At 39.2% G+C, this 18,261-nt stretch overlaps 1 protein-coding gene across 13 annotated transcripts in view; it reads left to right on the plus strand.

Annotated features, from left to right (window-relative positions):
* Positions 1 to 18,261, plus strand: part of AGAP1 (ArfGAP with GTPase domain, ankyrin repeat and PH domain 1) — a 634,072-nt gene that overhangs the window by 311,970 nt on the left and 303,841 nt on the right. For 8 of the 13 annotated variants that reach the window (XM_039494096.1, XM_039494097.1, XM_039494092.1 and 5 more), the window contains one exon: positions 6,053 to 6,154. The exons of the other annotated variants lie outside the window; for them this stretch is intronic. In XM_039494096.1, the coding sequence (XP_039350030.1) occupies positions 6,053 to 6,154 (102 nt within the window). The remainder of the gene's footprint in view (positions 1 to 6,052; positions 6,155 to 18,261) is intronic. 13 annotated transcript variants of the gene reach the window in all.

The raw sequence follows: 18,261 nt of genomic DNA on the forward strand, positions 1-18,261 counted from the left end.
AAATTTACTGTAATTTGGCATGACTGACAGTCTGTCCATTCTAAATTCAGGACTGGAAGAGTAGGGGTGCTTCAGATTAGGTTTTAGGTTCATTGACCTATCTCATGCGTGGAAGACAAGGGTGGATTGCGTAGCCCTGTTTGCAACGTGCGTGGCTCTGGATAGTGCTATTGGTCACTTGCATTACGAAATTGATACTAAACACTGCTTTTAACAAGTTTTGTCCAGCTTTTTGAATCACTTAAAATCAAGGTAGTGATTTGTGACCAACAAAATACTCCAGAGATTACAATAATGCAAATCCTATTTCTTACTACAACTAGGAGAAAACTTATTTGTAAAATTACCGGATTCACCAGGAGTATGCCGTGTTACCTACTATCAAAAGAATTGTACCCTGAGTGAGCTTTCTTTTGGCAGTTGGTGCTCTCTTTTTAGCATTTTAAGAGGAGGGATAACTATTTGTGTAAATAGCACATGTGCCATGGGGTAAACCTTATTCTGGATATTAATTTCCAGTGGGTTGGTGACATACCATGCCTCAGATTATACTATGTACATCTTCATACAGAATATGTGCTATATTTTTTCCTTCCAGACCTACGCTGCCCCAGGGTTTAATGACACATGCCTCAGTCTTGCACTAATATCTTTTCACAGTGTGAGGTGGTTTGAAGGACTAGAGATAGGTGCTATATCTCAGTGGGGACATGGAATTCCAGATGTACTGTTGTTGGAGAACCACCAATAAACATCTTACTTTCTAGATGGCTGAGAGAGAGAGATCGATCCCCTTAAACGTGGCTGTGCAGGTGGCCAGGAAGGACTCTTCAGACCTCTGTGGGGGACACTATAGTTTGAGAACCTTGATTCTAAAGCATGAATTTCTAGATTTGGTATTTTTGAGTATGCATACAGTATTATACTCATCGCAGTGATATCTGGGCGTTCTGTTGAACTTTGGGATTGTCAGACTTTGACTTATAAGGAAAGCTATTTTATATCCCTTTTGGAGACTTTAAAACCACTTCCATGCTATTCTTTCTGGCATGCCTGATTTTGGTAACTAAGGGAACTTGGCTTTACAGATGGAAAGGATAAAAAGTATTACCATTTTAAAAAAATGTAAACATAAAAAGCCCTAAAGAAACTTTTCTCTGAAGGGAGGCAAATGAAATAAATGTGACAAGGCATAAACTTTCCTTTGTACTCCTTGAACTGAAGTTTCCATTTATGGATAATGGAAATCTCAGAATGTTGCCTGTAAAGCCTTTCTCCCACCACAACCTGTGTATGTGTGTGTGGTCAGCAATCTTGATAGAGAATTGTCAAGCTGTGTAGACATGACTAAAGCTGTTTTTTTTTTAAACCACAATTTTATACTATCCCTGAATATGTTGCATAAAGCACTTCAGAATTTTGCTACCTACTGAACTAGCATGTCAGCTAGTAAAATGTTTACAAATAATACTGTAGTACCTCATTTATTTAATAATTGGTTAGATTACTCATTTTTGAAAAGGTTCTTAGTACAGAGTGTTTTTGAGAATCTTTATTTTTACAGTGATAGGTTAAAGTTAGGCTATGGAGAAGAAGAATTTTGACAGATATGCTTCATTTGCATATCACCTTTCATTAAACTTGTATGCTAGTTTGTTTTTTTTTACTTTTAATTAAAACAGTCTGTCTTAAGGATAGCACGTACTCACCTCACGTAATATAAGATGGTAGCTGAATATCTCGTCTCACAGATGAATTCAAGTGCAAAGTTCTTCACCTTAAGCGCTATGTCAGAAACATTTCTGTCTTGGAAAACTCTTTCTTCTCACATGGTAGCTTGATGAGTTGAGAAGAAAGGATGGGCTCATTTTTTCTCATTTGCCATTTAGAAGCCAGACGCCATCTAGATTGTGAAGGCAGTTTATTGGAATATTCACCTATTTTATCATGGGAGGCAATGATTTGCGTTAGACTTGGGGCTACGTGTTAGAGTGTCAATCATATTCTTACCTGTCGAACAGGTTTAGTTTGGCAGTGATTAGAGATTTTTAATACAAAGCCTTATTTATAACCAGATTTCCATGCCTGGTAAAATGTGAATTGCCCTAATCTTCAACTTCTACAGCAAGGTGCTGAAATCTATATTTTGACTGACATATCAATGAAAATGTAATGCCTGACTAAAGTAGAGTTTTTTTTAAATACTTGTAAGGGGGAGTGCATGAAAAATTGACCTCTGAGAACTGAAGCTGATTAAAGCCTTGTGTCTGGAAAACTCACTAGTAATAGAGGTGGTTGTGCAACAGTGTGTGACCATAAAGAATTCACCTATTACACAGACATTCCTCAATCAGTTGAGTTATGAATTACCCAAACAAAACTGTCTCAGAATCTAGCTGGTGGGATATGAGCACTATAAGATAACAAATTTATCAGCAAGAGAGAATAGAATTATTCTTCCTAAGACTGAGAGGATATGTCACTAAATTCTTCCAAGGTTCCCAGTTGCTGTCAAGAATTACACTTTAGCAATGTGTAATATTAATGCTCTGCCTTGTAAAAGTTACTATGTGCAATGCAAACTCTTCCTGAATTAGAAATACAATAGCAGGCACTAAAAGAACATTGTTACAAAGCCTCCCAATTGATTTTTTCCTTGGATTATGTAAAGAACATCATGACTTGGGTGTGCAAATTGGGGGAAGGACAGTCTAGGTTGCATATTATATTGTTAATAGGACAGATTTTTCACTTCTAGGTCACTAGAAATTTGGATTATTAGTGATTTAAAAGTTGTTAGTATCTGAAAGTTTTTTTGGTCGATAGTGTATATATAGTGAATTGTTGATCTTGGTTGAGTAACTAGATCGGAGACATTCATGAACACATACCAACACAACTAGTAGTATGTCAAGCAAGTAAATGAGATCCTATTAGAGGTAGCTCTTGGAACAGGGTTAAGGAACATTAACTTGGTGTAATGGTGACGCTTCCTTGCATTTTCTTGTGCCTAACCTTGGGGACTAAGTCCTCTATTTATCTCTCTGACATTCTTTACACATTCACTAAATGCACTATGAAGGATTCTCACCTAAGCGGTAACCTCAGCTTTTCTATCCTGGCATGTAAACTTAGCCCAATAGAAAACACAACATCACTAGAAAACACCAAACCAAACTAAATGTGGAAGAGGAAGCACTAAACATTTCCAGCAGTTCTTGAACTGCACCAGAAAAGATAAACTAATGCATGAAAAATAAATCCGTTTGTCAGGAAACTGGAAGAATGAATGAGGAAGCCGAAATTAGTCCCAGTTTATAGAAAATATAACAACTGTCCTGAAAGCAGGCTATGAAATGAAGATTACAGTAACTTCCATTATTTCTTGAAAGTGAAAAATCTTTCCTTGGGTTCATGGTTTGAGTAACATGGTTTACTTGTAACCAAAAGCATGCTTATTGTCGAGTATGGGCAGGAGTTCATAATGTCAGTATCTTGTTCACAGAAGAGTATAAATGATCAAATCAGGTCACAGTATATTAATTTGAAAAGTTTGGACCTTTTAAACAAAAATTTAAGCAGAGAAAGTTTAAAACAAATGCATTTAAATATCAAATGTACATAGTATCATCTACTCCCTTAGCTTTTTTTAAAAGGGGGAGAATATATATAAATATACACTTTTGTATATTTGGCTGCATGAGAAATTTTCTCCATTCCAAAATTAACGTTAGCAGCCTTGACTTTGTTCTGTCCTGAAGGTAACTGTTTATTACAGTCAGCATTTAAATCCCCCGATTAATAGGAGCAATTAAACAATAGCTTCATTTCCAGCAAATTAACAGCCCTAAGAGGTAATTGCGACATAAATGAAGATAAATTTGTTTTAATACAATGAGATAAAAAGAATATAGACAAGAACTGAATCTCAGATTAAAAATTCAGTCTTCATTATTTCAGGAGAAATTTGAAAGTTTCACTAGTCATCTGAAATAAGTTTTAGAGTAAGATCTGGTTTAATCTTGAAATATGTCTGAGCGGGGCCCGTGTGAACATTGAGGCATTATGCTGTGTATGCACAGTACGCACACTACAGATGGCTGAGAAATTTCAGGTGCTTATTGGAAATGTTTGAATCTGAGTGTGTGTGTGTTAAACAGGAACCTATTTTTTTTTCAGTCTCTTAAACTGATTATAGACTCATAGACTTTTTATGGTCAGAAGAGACCATTATGATCTAGTGTGACCTCCTGCACAATGCAGACCATACAATCTCACCCATCCACTTCTATAACAAACCCCTAACCTATGTCTGAGTTACTGAAGTCCTCAAATTGTGATTTGAAGACCTCAAGCTGCAGAGAATCCTCCAGCAAGTGACCCATGCCCGACGCTGCAGAGGAAGGCGAAAAACCTCCAGGGCCTCTGCCAGTCTGCCCTGGAGGAAAATTCCTTCCCGACCCCAAATATAGCGATCAGTTAAACCTTGAGCATAAACCAGCCAGCACCCAGGAAAGAATTCTCTGTAGTAACTCAGATCCCATCCCATCCCAGACCACTGGGCATACTTACCTGCTGATAATTTGGCAATTGATCTTTGATAAATTGCCAAAATTATCTCATCATAACATCCCCTCCATAAACTTATCAAGCTTAGTCTTAAAACCAGATATGTCTTTTGCCCCCACTACTCCCCTTGGAAGGCTGTTCCAGAACTTCACTCCTCTAATGGTTAGACACCTTCGTCTAATTTCAAGTCTAAACTTCCTAGTGTCCAGTTTATATCCATTTGTTCTTGTGTCCACATTGGTACTAAGCTTAAATAATTCCTCTCCCTCCCTAATATTAATCCCTCTGATATATGTTAAGAACTCTGACGAGTTTACCTGTGCCATGTCAAATGAGGGAAGAAGACTAATGCCTCTCTGTCTTCGAAAAACTAGTTTTTTAAAAGCAATGTTAACTTAGTGTGTAATGGTTTAAAAACACTTTACAGACATTAACCAAGCCACCCATCATTTCTATGACTTAAGTAATGAAGTATGAACTCCAGATGGGGAAATTGAGACACATTGAGGGATCACGTCTTGCCAGAATTAGAACGCTAGAATTCTAGGTGTAGGCTCCCAAGTCTATAGAGTCCTCCAGATAACACTGATGCATGCAGAAGGTGCAGCTTTGATGGAGAGACCAGACCAGACCATTGCTGACAGTAGATTGATGACGTTTACAGCTCGCAGAAAGGAATTATTTGAACAGGAGGTAGAAAGAGCAGTTTACAGGGTTGGTTTGTGTATGTTGATGGGAACTGCAGACAGCACAACTCTTGAGTAGAAATGGGCAGTCAGAAGCTGTTATAAGTGAGATCATTGTCAGAAGCATACCAGAAGAATAAAAAATGTTGTTGTCATGAAGATAAAGGGCTCTAGTTTTAGGAGAGTTGTGCATGATCCTCTGTGGGGTTTACTCATTGAAAGAAAAATGTGATATTTTCTTGGATGTGTAGAAAACTGCTCAGTGCTGTAGATATTGCATATTAGTGCAGATGGACTTCACACTAAATCAGTTTTTATTTACAAAAGGCCATGTTATATTGTCATTCATCATAACATTTCTCTGCGTGACTTTTTGGCTATCTGGTCACAGTCTGAGGTGTCAGTGATTAGATGCTGCTATTCTTATATACATGACAGTTATATTTCAGACATTTTGTTCCCATTGTATATCTTGCAAGAAGCAGGGCTTCTTACCTTTTGATGGTCAACTAATTTTGGCCCTATTTATCTATTTTGGGGTGGGTATTGTATAGCACCAAATACTCAAGCTCATATTGTGGTAGCTAACAGATTTGCTTGTTAGCCACTTTTAGAACCAGGGAAAGCAGACACTGAGGCCTTGTCTACACCACCATGGTAAATCGATCTAAGTTACACAACTTCAGTTATGTGAATAACATAACTGGAGTTGACGTAGGTAGATCCACTTGCCGCAGTGTCTACACTGTGCTGTCAATAAGAGATGCTCTCCTGCCGACTTATCTTACTCATCTCAGGGACCTGGAGTACACGAGTTGACCAGAGAGTGCTCTGCCATCAATTTAGCAGACCTGCTAAATCAACACCGCTGCATCGATCTCAGCAGTGCCAATCTAGCCGTAAGTATAGACAAGCCCTGACTTTCAGATGGGGTGCTTTAGATGACTAAACCATTAAACATATTTATGTCTACTGTCTCTTTGATCTACTGTTTAGGCCAGAGAAGAGGCTCCTTTTATATTAAGTAACTTTGGTCAGCTGCAATGTAGAATGGTCAAGAAGATTAGCATTTAAGCCTCTCTTTAAGCCTGCTTGGGGATGTGTATTGAAAAGGAGGTAGAGGAGAGAAACTCTTAAGCACCTGACTAAAGTCTTTCTATGCTTTGTGTGACACCTGCCCTATGTTCAGAAGTCAGTGAGGTTTAATGGAATAGTCAACATGCAGTGATTAACTATACAACCAAATATAAAAAGACTGTAATGACTTGATTGCTAACACCTTCTGAATTGGAGTTTGCTTTTGACACATTAAAAATGATACATCAAGTATCTACATACAAAGAGGGAGAATATCTACAAACAAAAGCTGTAATACTGACTAATCTATATGTTAAATGGTATCTGAGTGTAGATGGTATTTTATCCACCCCGGTTTTATACAAATATATATTATACACACAAGTTCCTTGCTAATTTGGCTGTCATGGCAGCCTCGCTTACATGAAACAGAATCTCTTATTAAAATAGCCACACTGAAATAGAGTAGGTAAGAAGGGGAGAGGATATTGTGTTTTCTTTTTGTAGTTTTGTTCTGAACTGAGGGTGCTGCTTGATCGTGTGGCTCCATAAGAGAGGTGGTCCTCTCGGTTGATATTGGAGCTGACTGGCCCCTTCCCAATATACTTTATTGTCCTTGCTACTTACCTATGCAACTTAACTGTTACCCTCTTCTGCCCTGAAATGTCAGGTTGCTCCATAAATGCAGCAAAAAAAACAGACTAAAACTTCCTTGAGAACAGATTTTCTCTTGGGATTTGGGGGTTTGTACTTGTTGAAAATGTCAAAAACGACCTTCATCACAAAACTACATTGGTTTTCCAGTCCCACCTAAAACCAAGGTATTCTAGATACATGTGATAAATATATTTAACTTGCTCTTTGGAGGAATGGTTTTGGGTTGGTTCTTTTTGTATCCATACCTGGCATGCAGAGGATCATGGTACAGGATATATGAATTGCATGTTAATTCATTTTACATTTATTTAAATTTTACATGATGGTTTGTCTGGATAACGATACATGCTAAAATAAGTGCAGACCCTCCTTTAAAAGTGCCGTATCAAAGTTGTTAGGCCTAGAAATTGACTTGCATTTAAGAGAGCACGCAGAGTGATTTTAAAAGTGGATGCTTATGTTAATGTTTCCTTTTTCACAAACATTTTAGTTTTAGTGCCTATTCTTCTTCTTATTACTGCTGTGCTCGTAATGTGTAATTGCAGAATAAATTTATTTTTTATTGAACGTTTATTTATTGTAAACATGGGATATTGAACTAAAATACAGTTGCAATAAAGATACAAACCAGACTTACATCTCTAGTTCTAGCAATATATTGTGCATAATGGCTGTTCAGGAAAGGCTGATAAACAAATTGTCATCAACAGGGTTCATTGGAGGGATGGAGAAACTAAATTGTGTGAGAGTAATATATGGATGTATCTCATTCCTCCAACTCTGCTAAAGCACAATTCTACTGGTGCTACAGTAATCATGGCTAGATTCCTTCCATCCTTTTTTTCTCTTATTTAGCTTAGTTAGGTATGTTATTTAGGAACAGGGGCTACTATAGGGATTGGTTTATAATGTAAGGCTACTTATTGGTATACTATGGCATTTTTCCCATTAGTGAGCTTAAATGCTATTTTCTACTTCAATGTCTTCTCCTTTCCTATGCCCAAAAACCTATTGCTTCCAGTCAGGGCAAGGACAATGACTAAAGCAATTTAAAGAACCAGAACTCTTTGGTAGGAGAAATCAAACTAAACCAGACTGTTAGAGAGACTAATTTGAGAATGAAATAACCAGTTCTGTTTTGAGAAACTGAAATGTTTAAATTGTGCTAATTATGGTGAGACCATTTTATGATGTTCCATTTGTGTTATATTGCTCTCTTCTTTTTCAGAGTATATCTATACATGATGGATGGATAGGGAAATACATGTAGATATTAATTTATAAATATACTTGTCAGAATATATACTCTAGAAATGTGTCTGATTACTTATAAAAACTTCACTGCATCTCCACTATGGGACCTAGGGGAAATATTTTTTTTAAAGGAAGGATTAATTCTTAGAACTGTAGTTCCCCCAATGTGTAATTCCCCCAATTAGTTATGTGTATTTTGCTACTGCCCTTCACTGAGTATGTTCTGTCAGTCCATCTGTGCTGAGAAATCTCTAATGTAGCGCTTCCTAAAAGTCACTTAAAATAAGCTTTGTTTGTATCAGATACACAACTTGACACTGCACAACAGCTAGGCTGGAAGATTTATACCACAGTGCCATCCAGCTTTCAAAACAAATTCTGACCACAGCCATGATTAATGGAGCAGCAGTTGACCAATTTAGGCACTAGTTGCCAGTTGAGGACTGATTTGGGTCATGGGATTCAAGAAGGGCCTGTGAGACTTAAAGACACAAAGCAGAGGATACATGGACCATTTTCTTACAAACTAAGGATCACAGTGGTTTTTTCCCCATGTAACCTTTGGGATTAAGTGTTAACTTGGTCACTTTCTAGAGAGATTACCACCCAGCCCTTCTAATGGTTGGGCATCCTACTACTGTTTGCATTGCAAGGACCCAGCATAACACACATATTGCTCCATTGTCCTTCTGATCAATTTAGCTTCATGGACTTGAAGGCCAGACGGGACTAGGGGATAATCTAGTCCAGGGGTCAGCAACCTTTCAGAAGTGGTGTGCCAAGTCTTCATTTATTCACTCTAATTTAAGGTTTTGTGTGCCGGTAATACATTTTAACATTTTTAGAAGGTCTCTTTTATAAGTCTATAATATATAACTAAACTATTGTTGTATGTAAAGTAAATAAGGTTTTTAAAATGTTTAAGAAGCTTCATTTAAAATTAAATTACAATGCAGAGCCCCCCGGACCAGTGGCCAGGACCCGGGCACTGTGAGTGCCACTGAAAATCAGCTCGCGTGCCGCCTTCGGCACATGTGCCATAGGTTGCCTACCCCTCATCTAGTCTGACCTTCTGTATATCACAGGCAGCTAAATTTCACCCAGGTACTCTATAGTGAGTCCAGTGACTTTAGTTAGTCTAAACTTCAAGGATTTCACAGAGTGCGAGTTGTTCCAAGGGCAGTAATAACATCCTGTGCATCTGTATCTAGGGAGGGATCATCTGAAAATGCCATCAGAGCAGCATATTTGCGCTGTTTATAAATGGTGTTCAATCTCCCCAAATTTGTAAACAGAATTAAGATTTGTTATGTAACTTAAAAAAAAGAGCTTGTTGAGCTCCTTTGGATTAATTGGCCATTAACATCAGCAGGAGTTTTCAGGTTTCATTAAAGCCGACACTTGCAGTTTTGGTTGTTTTTTTTTTCAAACTCTTGAGGTGCCATATTTAATGAGTGACTTTTCTGCATTGGCATAATATATAATATATATATATATATATATATATATATATATATTTTGGACATCGTTTGAAAAGTAACCTATCTGATCTGGAAGATGGCTAGGAAATCTTGCTCTATATCCTCACTGGTTGGTTGTGGTCTCTGTTGGGGTATATTTTTTTTAAATAGTAAATATAAATGGATAATGAATAGTCCTTCCTTCTATTGACTGGGCTTGATTCAGCCCCAAGTTACACCAGCTTCTCCATTTATACCTGCTGGTCCGAGAACTGTCCTAAACACAGTTTTGGTGGGTCTAATGGGCCCGCCATTTGAGCCCCTGCTGCCTCTCTTGTGTCAATAAATACCGTTCCTGATTGCCATTATGTCAGTGGCTTGTGTGTATGAGTTGCAGGCTCTGATGGCAGGGGCTCCTTACACACAGTTCTCCAAAGAGACACAACCAGAGTTTTTATCCAAAGTGGTCTTTCAGTTTCATGTGACCCAGCAGTGTGTTTGCCTGTATTCTTCCCTAAGCCGCATTCATCCTCTGAGGAACAACACCTCCATACTTCGGTGTTAGACAAGGTCTAGCCTTTTATCTGGATAGAACTGAACAGTTATGTGCTTTGCCTCGCCTGTTTGTGTCATTCGCACACCGTGTGAAGAGGCAAGCAGTCATTTCACAGACCATCTCCAGATGGATAACATCCTGTATCAAGACTGCATATGAGATAGCTTCAGCTACTCCCCCTCAGTGGAAGTGAGCTTATTTGAAAAGAGCACAAGTAACATGGATAGTGTTTCTCAGTGACATTTCCATATTGGACATGTGCAGGGTAGCCACGTGTTCGTCCATACATACGTTTATGGACCATTATGCTATTACAGCATCTTTCAAAGCAGACAGAGGCCATGGTAGGGTGGTCCTGCAATCCCTATTTTGGTAGACTCCTGGACAGGGGTACTACTTATGAGTCACCTAAGTGGAATGCATGTCTGCATCTACTCAAAGAAGAAGAAATGGTAACTGTAACTGTGGTTTTTTGAGATGTGTACTCCTCGACCCACGCTCCATCTTGTCTGCATCAGAGTCTCCTCTCATGAGCTTTCAGGGCAAAACCAATGAGGGGTGTCAGGGCAGCGCTGACACTTACAGGCAGAGCAGGGTTCATGGTGGCGCCGCCACATATAGCTGGGGAGAGATCACAGCCATGAATCTGGAACGCTTCCCCTCTATGGGTACTGCTAGGCAAAAGTCTCTGCCTTTGCAGTGTTGGGCGCACGCACACCTAAGTGGAATACATGCCTCCATCACATCTCGAAGAACCACAGTTACAGTAAGTAACCATTTGATGCCTTACTTGACACCTTCTGAGATATATTATGACAACAGTGTGTTAGTGAAATGTGTGTGTCAGGCTTGATGTGAGTTACAATGTGGGGGGCCCTCTGCCAGTTGGCCTTGAGGGGCTCCTGGAGTCACAACTACTAAAAGAACTGTGGAACCGTCAATGACTGTGTAGGTGACTTCTTGAAGTATATCTAGTATGCCTCTGCCTGCAGCTGTGTCTTTAGGTTAGACTTAGCTTTCGCAATCCCCCTGTCACCAGAATCAGTGAACCTTGACATTGGTACAGGAGCCAATTCATGACACACTTTTCTCAATGTCAGCCTCTTGAGAACTTGTGGGCTTATCATTCTTCAGTAGGCAAGGTCAATGTTGAATACCTTTGTTGAACCAAGATGTACATGCTTTTTATCACTGGCAATGTCTCTACTATTCTTGGTGGTGTGTCATAGAACCCTGGGGGCCAGCGGTGTTCAAATTCTTGATTTGGTGAATTCCAACTGTACGTACATCATCTACACTAACTGATGGTGGTGCCACAATCCCACAGACAATGTTTACTATTGCCTCTACGTGCTCAGTGAGGTGCATCAAACCTGTAGTCAGCTCTAGCTTCTTACTAATGGCCTCTCTGTCCATTGCATCTGCAGCAATCCTTGTCTACATTTCTTCTTTGTGGATTTCTTGTGTTTGCGCCTCTTTGGTGTCATTTATGTTTGTGATGTCTTTCACCAGCCAGCTGCCTAGATGGAATCTTAAGAGTCCAAGTCTTGAGAGTCAGACCAATTATGCCACCATAAAGATGATGATTCTTCAAGTGCTTGCTCATGTCGATTCTATTTTAGGTGTGTGCACGTCCATGTGCACAGTTGTCGGAGGTGTCTGCCTTAGCGGAATCCTTGGGGCTGGCTGTGGCACCCTCTGGACTGGCGCACTCATGCAACGATATATCAGACGCTGCTGGCTCTATGCCCTCTGTTCCTTCTCTGTGACAGTTGGTTGGAGTGCCTTGCCTTGCCTTGCATCGCAAGAGCACTAGCGGTTTCTTCATAGTCTTTCTCATAGACTTCGTTCTACTGGTTGTTGTTGATAGTAGCTAGCTGATAGTGTTAAGTTAGTTAGTAGAGTCCCTGTGGGGACTTTGCCCCAAGCGGGGCATGCCCCCCTCTCCTGGCTTCAAGTTGTGTTCGGCATGCAGCAGGCCAATGCCAATCAGTGATCCCCATGACAGTTGTCTCAAGTGTCTGGGAGAGAGCCACAGGAAAGACAGCTGTGGCATCTGCAAAACTTTCGCTCTCGGACCCAGAAGGAGTGAGATTAGCTTGAGGGCCCTCCTGATGGAGGCAGCTCTTTTCCCTGTGTCAGAGCTCTGCACCGCAGAACCCACTCTGAGTACATAGGCCTCAGTGCGCAGTGCACCGCCGGCATTGGACTCAGCCCAGCACTGCTTCCTTTCACTGTGCCAAGGAAACATCAGAAGAAGCTGAGTCCCTCGGCACTGAAGGACAGAGGGGTCATGGGCAAAGGACCCGTGTCAGGCCATGTGACCACTCCGGGGCTTCATGGGGATGCCAATGAGGTCGGACCTCCCAGCCTGGCTCGGGACCCGCCCCCCCTCTCCAGGCATCGGCAGGGCCCCCAGCCTATTGTGTGGCCTTCAGTGCCTGAAGCAGCCCTGGTGGCTAGAGAGCAAAGCCGACCAGCTCCTCAGGTGCCATGCCAGGCGAACGAAGCGACTTCGCCCCCAGCACCGAAGGACAAGCCCACCAGGGTGCAACATAGGCAGAGCTTCGCCGCACCACAGGCTCGGGTCCCTAGCGCCATGGTCCCGAACCCCGGCATTCTCACTGGTTTTCAAGTCCCATAAACAAATTAAATTTGAATCCTAAAAAAGGAATGGTGCTACATACCTCTCAGAGACTTAATAGCACTTACCTGCCATTGTTCTTAGTTTTCATTATATCAAGAGTATTAAATAAAACCACCAATGATAAATCCAATTTGTGCATTTTGGAAACGATACACATATTAAATGTGGGGGACCTTGCTGACATCTATAGGCCCATGCGAGGATGTACCTTTTACTTTTTCACAAATTAATGGGTACAATGAAAGTTTTGTTCACCCCAGACAAGGCAATATTTCACTTCACTGGTCTGTTGTGTGGTTTGAGGTATCCTTGTACTCCAAGCTTAAAGAGAGAGTGCTAGATCTCTCTCTCACCTTCTGTTTTGGACTTTGCAAGAGTATTTTTTCCCTCAGGAGTCTGACTTTCTTTACCTGAATGAAGCTGTACTAATGAGATTTTAGAGTCATAGCTGCTCCTGCCAAAGAAGGTTAATACTGAACAAGACGTTGACATGAACAGCCCTTTGAACCAACAAAAGACAGCGCTCTCGATCCAGTGTTTCTAGTGGCAATTAGCTCAAATACTGAGCACAGGGAGGACTTGGCTCATTATGGAGGCATAGACCTTGGTTTCAGGGAGAAGACTGACCTAGTGTTCCTCCCTAACATGAATTCAGACCTCAGCTAGGCAGCCCACCTTCCTTTGTGTCTGCACCCTTGAGAGCGAAGCAGGAGTGCGTGTTTTGTTTTTTAAAACTGGTGTAATTTTTGCTTCAACAATGGTTAACTCTTCTATGTGCGTGGAGGTGGAAAGAAAAAACAATTTGCTTAAATACCTGTTTAACATGACAAAAATGGTGTCCTGGATTTAAAACACAACATTCATGTTGAAAAATAGTTTTTGTTTTTTTTTCTTTGTCCAAATTTTAGACTACTCTGCTACTTTTTTCCTGTATGGTTAATACTCTGATTCAAATGTTCAAGATTTAAAAAAAAAAAAAAAAAAAAAGAGGTGCGGGGGGAGACTATTATCTTCCAAGAACCAAGGTCCATTATATCTGTGGTTTGTACGGGATGCTTACCAACGGAATGATTTCACTAACAAAACAGTTCTGTTAAGAGGAAAGTTGTGAGGGTAGGAAGATTAAATTAGTTTTTGTAACTTAGGTCAAGTGTGAAAAAAGAGGCATTCAAATAAGGACGACTTGTGAAAATTTTCTCATTTATTACAGACCAAAAACTTTACATGCCCTAATTTAGCAAGACCTTAAAATTAAATCTGTTATGTGCCTATTTATGAAAGTGACATCTTATTTTAGGAGTTCATATGAATCACCTCTTTCAAACACACTATTGTTAAACATTTAACTGTGTTAGGTGTTAGTTTTATACTACCTTTATGGATTTTTTTGTTTTAACTGACTCCTGTGCTATGGCCATTTTTTGTTTTTTTTAAATAAAACCTATAATCTGGGGTTTTTTAAAGTTTGCAATTAGATTTTTTAGGTTTATATCTCTCTAGATCACATGGCTCACAGTAAAGCCATTCTGAAGTTGATATAATCTTTTATATAAGCAATGAGAATGTAATTTTCATTAAACTAAGAATACTCTCAGTATCTTTCCTACTTTGGAAAATCTATTTTATAAAGAATTTGCCAGTATTATAAGCTTCAGTTTTTCATTTTAGCAAAAATCCATTAGCAGAGCTTTTATTCAAATTCACAAATACCAAGATTAGCTTTGTGAGCAGAGCAGAACCTGGAAATATGCAATTAACTGTATTTTTCTTCTAACACAAAATAAAGAGGTTTTATTTCTGCTATATTTATCATATATACATACCATATGAATTAAGAACTCAGGATTAGTGTTCAGATTCAGTCATTTTCTTTTGATTAATCTTGTATTGCAAATGAGAGAGTACTCCAGTTTAAAGGCTAAGCTTTCCAACAAAGGGAGTCTGGTTTTACCTCAATTAGAGACAAAAAAGACACATGTGCCTCTCACACATACATCATGAGTCCTAGATATGGCTGCAATAAAACATAAAATGTATGTTAATGTCATGATAGTGTCACTGTAGTTATGTTTTAGAAGGCCATTCAGTACTCTAAACCCCTATTTTCAGTCTTTCATAGCTATCAGACATGAACTTTTTGGTTGAATATTTCATATTTAGAGCCAAATCCTAGTTTGCTCATTGGAGTCAGTGGAACGTCTTGCCTTTGAGTCTGAGCCCAGAGGTTTAACCCAAGCGATTGGTTACATGTGTTTGTGTATGCAGGTGATGAGGCATGGATATATTTGTTCCATTTTAAATATTTTTTCCCAATCTTAAGTTGTCGTCTCCTCATATGATCACTTTACTCAGTCATGAAGAAAATGTAATAAAGTAGAAAACCTGTGGAATGCACCAGCACAGTATGTTAAGATACTTTCCAGTTAAGATACTACTGTATTTAAGTTATAACCTAAACAGATTTCAGCCTTGCCACACACCCAGCTAACTGTACTTTTCCCCTTCCCAACCGCTAAACAACTGCCCCTCAACTAAAGAGGGCAGCAGGAGGAGTTCACCTGATCTGTAGGGGTTTTAAGTGCCTGTCATTTTAAATTTTAATTACTTTTTCATTTCTTCTGATAGGCAAGGCTTGGATTCAGTTCTTTCACAAGGTAGATTTTGAAGGAGTTGGCAGTTCAGCTATTACCCCACAGATTAACTGTCATTTGTTTCACGTGTGTCAGACTTTGTAGGGTCATGGTGCTTCTTTAGGTCCTTCTAAAGCTCTTATTACCACAATATGCAAGGGCGGGTAGCCCAGACCAGCCAAAATGCTAATTGAATATTGAATGTGATCTAATTAAGGAGTGACAGCTACATAAGTGTAATGAAAGAAGCCAAGAGCATTTGCTGTCTGAGATGAGATCAGGTTGTATAATTTTGAATGGAGGAGAGTTATTTCAGAAAGAATTGGCAACTTTGGGGAGATATCAGAGTTGTTGCCGGAATGGGAGAGGATTCAGGAAGGTTTGCCGGCTGGGAAGGGGGGTTCAATTAAGGGCAGATCATTTTCTCCCTCTAACAAAGGATAAAACTAAGAAATACAGTGCCTAAAAAGTACATTAAATTTGAGAATTTATAGATATAAGAAGTTGTAATGTTAAGGTTCCCACAACAATGTTGCCTTGGTTACATTGAACAAATGAGTACATAGTATTTTTGATGATTGTTCATTCGGTTGAGTGTATTTTTGAGTTTGATTATAATTTCCAGCCACACTATGGATCTCTCTCTTGCCTTTTGTCGTTGTATACCAATCTGAGTGTTTCTAAAACGGTTATTTTAATTATTTAGTCTTTGCTTGGATTTTCAGTCTGCAGATTATGCCTCGCATGTGATTGAAGGCAGGGGTTTGTAGGTAGAGTCCTGGGTGGATACAAATTGATCCGCAAACATGGTCCACGGATATCCGCATCTGTGGATATAAAGTGGATATCCGCAAATTTGCAGGGCTCTATTTGTGGGATGCTCTGCTTGTGACATTGTGAGTGGCACAAAGTAATACAGGGAGCTGGTAGGCATGGATGCTGCCATTCCCACCTTTTCTAGGATACAAGTTTTAAAAGGATGAGGTGGGAATAGCCATATGAATCCAAATGTACATTCTCTACTCAAATAGTGCTAAAATGAGATCAAAGAAGCCTGTCTCCTCTTATATCCGCTTGTATTAACTTAGATGGTTTGAAATACACCCCTTCTGTTTTTCACAAAGACTTTCCTCAGAGTAACTGTGGGAAAAGACAGGTCAGAATAGGCCATCCAAATCCTAGCATAGGATTGTGACCCTGATATCAGGATTGTGATCAGATAAAGGAAAAGCACACACACCACCCTTCTTCTTCACAGCAACTAACTTGGGTGAGCCTGACTGTAGTAAATGTTCACACAGATGAGAACTTGGAGGAAATATTTCTCTTTGAAAGTCCAGAAAAGTTTCTCCTGACTTCTGGGACCTTTGTATCCTTGTGTTAGGCTGTTGCCTCAAACAATTAGAAGCTTCTAGGAAAAAGATTGGCTAGGTCTCACTGGAGTTTTTGAAATGTACGTGAAACAATGTACTGTGTGTTAGTGGGTAGATCTAAGGAGAAAACAGCTCTTGCACCAACTTCTTGTCTCTGCTATTCTACTACATAGTATGGTCTTTGCTTTTGAGTAAGAATATTTTACCTGTTGTGGGAAATATTTAGGGCTATATCAGCCCTTGAGGAAAAATAGGTCAGATATATTCAATAGTGTGACTGTGATCCAAGTGGTTGGTTCAAATAACAGTTTATAAGTGGCGAGGGTAAAATTGTTCCCTATGATAGTTTAAATAATCAGCAGTTTATTTGAAAAAGAGCATAGGGCCAACATTTTAAATGTGGAAGCCTATGTTTATGCTGTAAGTGGTAACTGCTCAGTGCCAATTTCAGGAGAGAAGCAAACATTTGCCTAAACTGGTAATATGTCTAGTGTAAGACAGAAAAAGTAACTTGTGCAAGGAAGGTGGCCTCTATTTATCTGTGAGATTTTTAATTCAGTTTTTGATCTTAATATTGGCCTTTAACATGTATAGTGAAGATCTGACCTTCGCTTTGCTCTCTGCAGTCAGATAATGATTTTTAAAATATTCTAATATATGGCTTCCATGACGCCAGATCAATAAACCAATAGTTCTGAAATGACAGAGTATTACGATATTCCTCTGTAATTTAAACATGATTAGCTGATGAAGATTATGATCAATATGCTAGAAGAAGATAAATTAATTGATATCCTTTCAGGATGATAAGAGGCTTATTGCAGGTGGGATGCAACTAATGAAGCTGCTTCTTCATATAGATGAGCCATTTTTAATACAATATATTCTCACTAAATCATGGTTCTGCCATCATTCATTTATATGAAAAACATAAGCTGCAGACCAGTTCCTTATTAAAATTATATTCATTTGAAAAGAAATTGTGTGCATACACAATATCTAAACTAAACAATATCTCTGTCTACATTATAATGTACTGGGAAAAACCATCTGCTTATTTACATATCTTTTTATACTATCTGAACAAGACAGGGATTGAATACTATTGAATTTAATTACATCAGACTTCTAATTTCTTATATCAACAGCAACAATGGTTGCAGTAATTCCAGTGTAGTTACAGTTACTGCAGAGAGTTACTGGAGTGGGCAGAGCTAATGGACTACAGACTCCTTTGCAGATTCTAGGACAAAGTTCATAAAACAAGTTTCCCAGTTTCCTTTAGAGAAACTAATTTAGATCTTAGCCTGATCAGCTTTCAGAGAGTGTGCAAACTGAATGGTATTTGAAAT

This window comes from Mauremys reevesii, linkage group 11 (assembly GCF_016161935.1).
Source record: "Mauremys reevesii isolate NIE-2019 linkage group 11, ASM1616193v1, whole genome shotgun sequence".
Lineage (NCBI taxonomy): Eukaryota > Metazoa > Chordata > Testudines > Geoemydidae > Mauremys > Mauremys reevesii.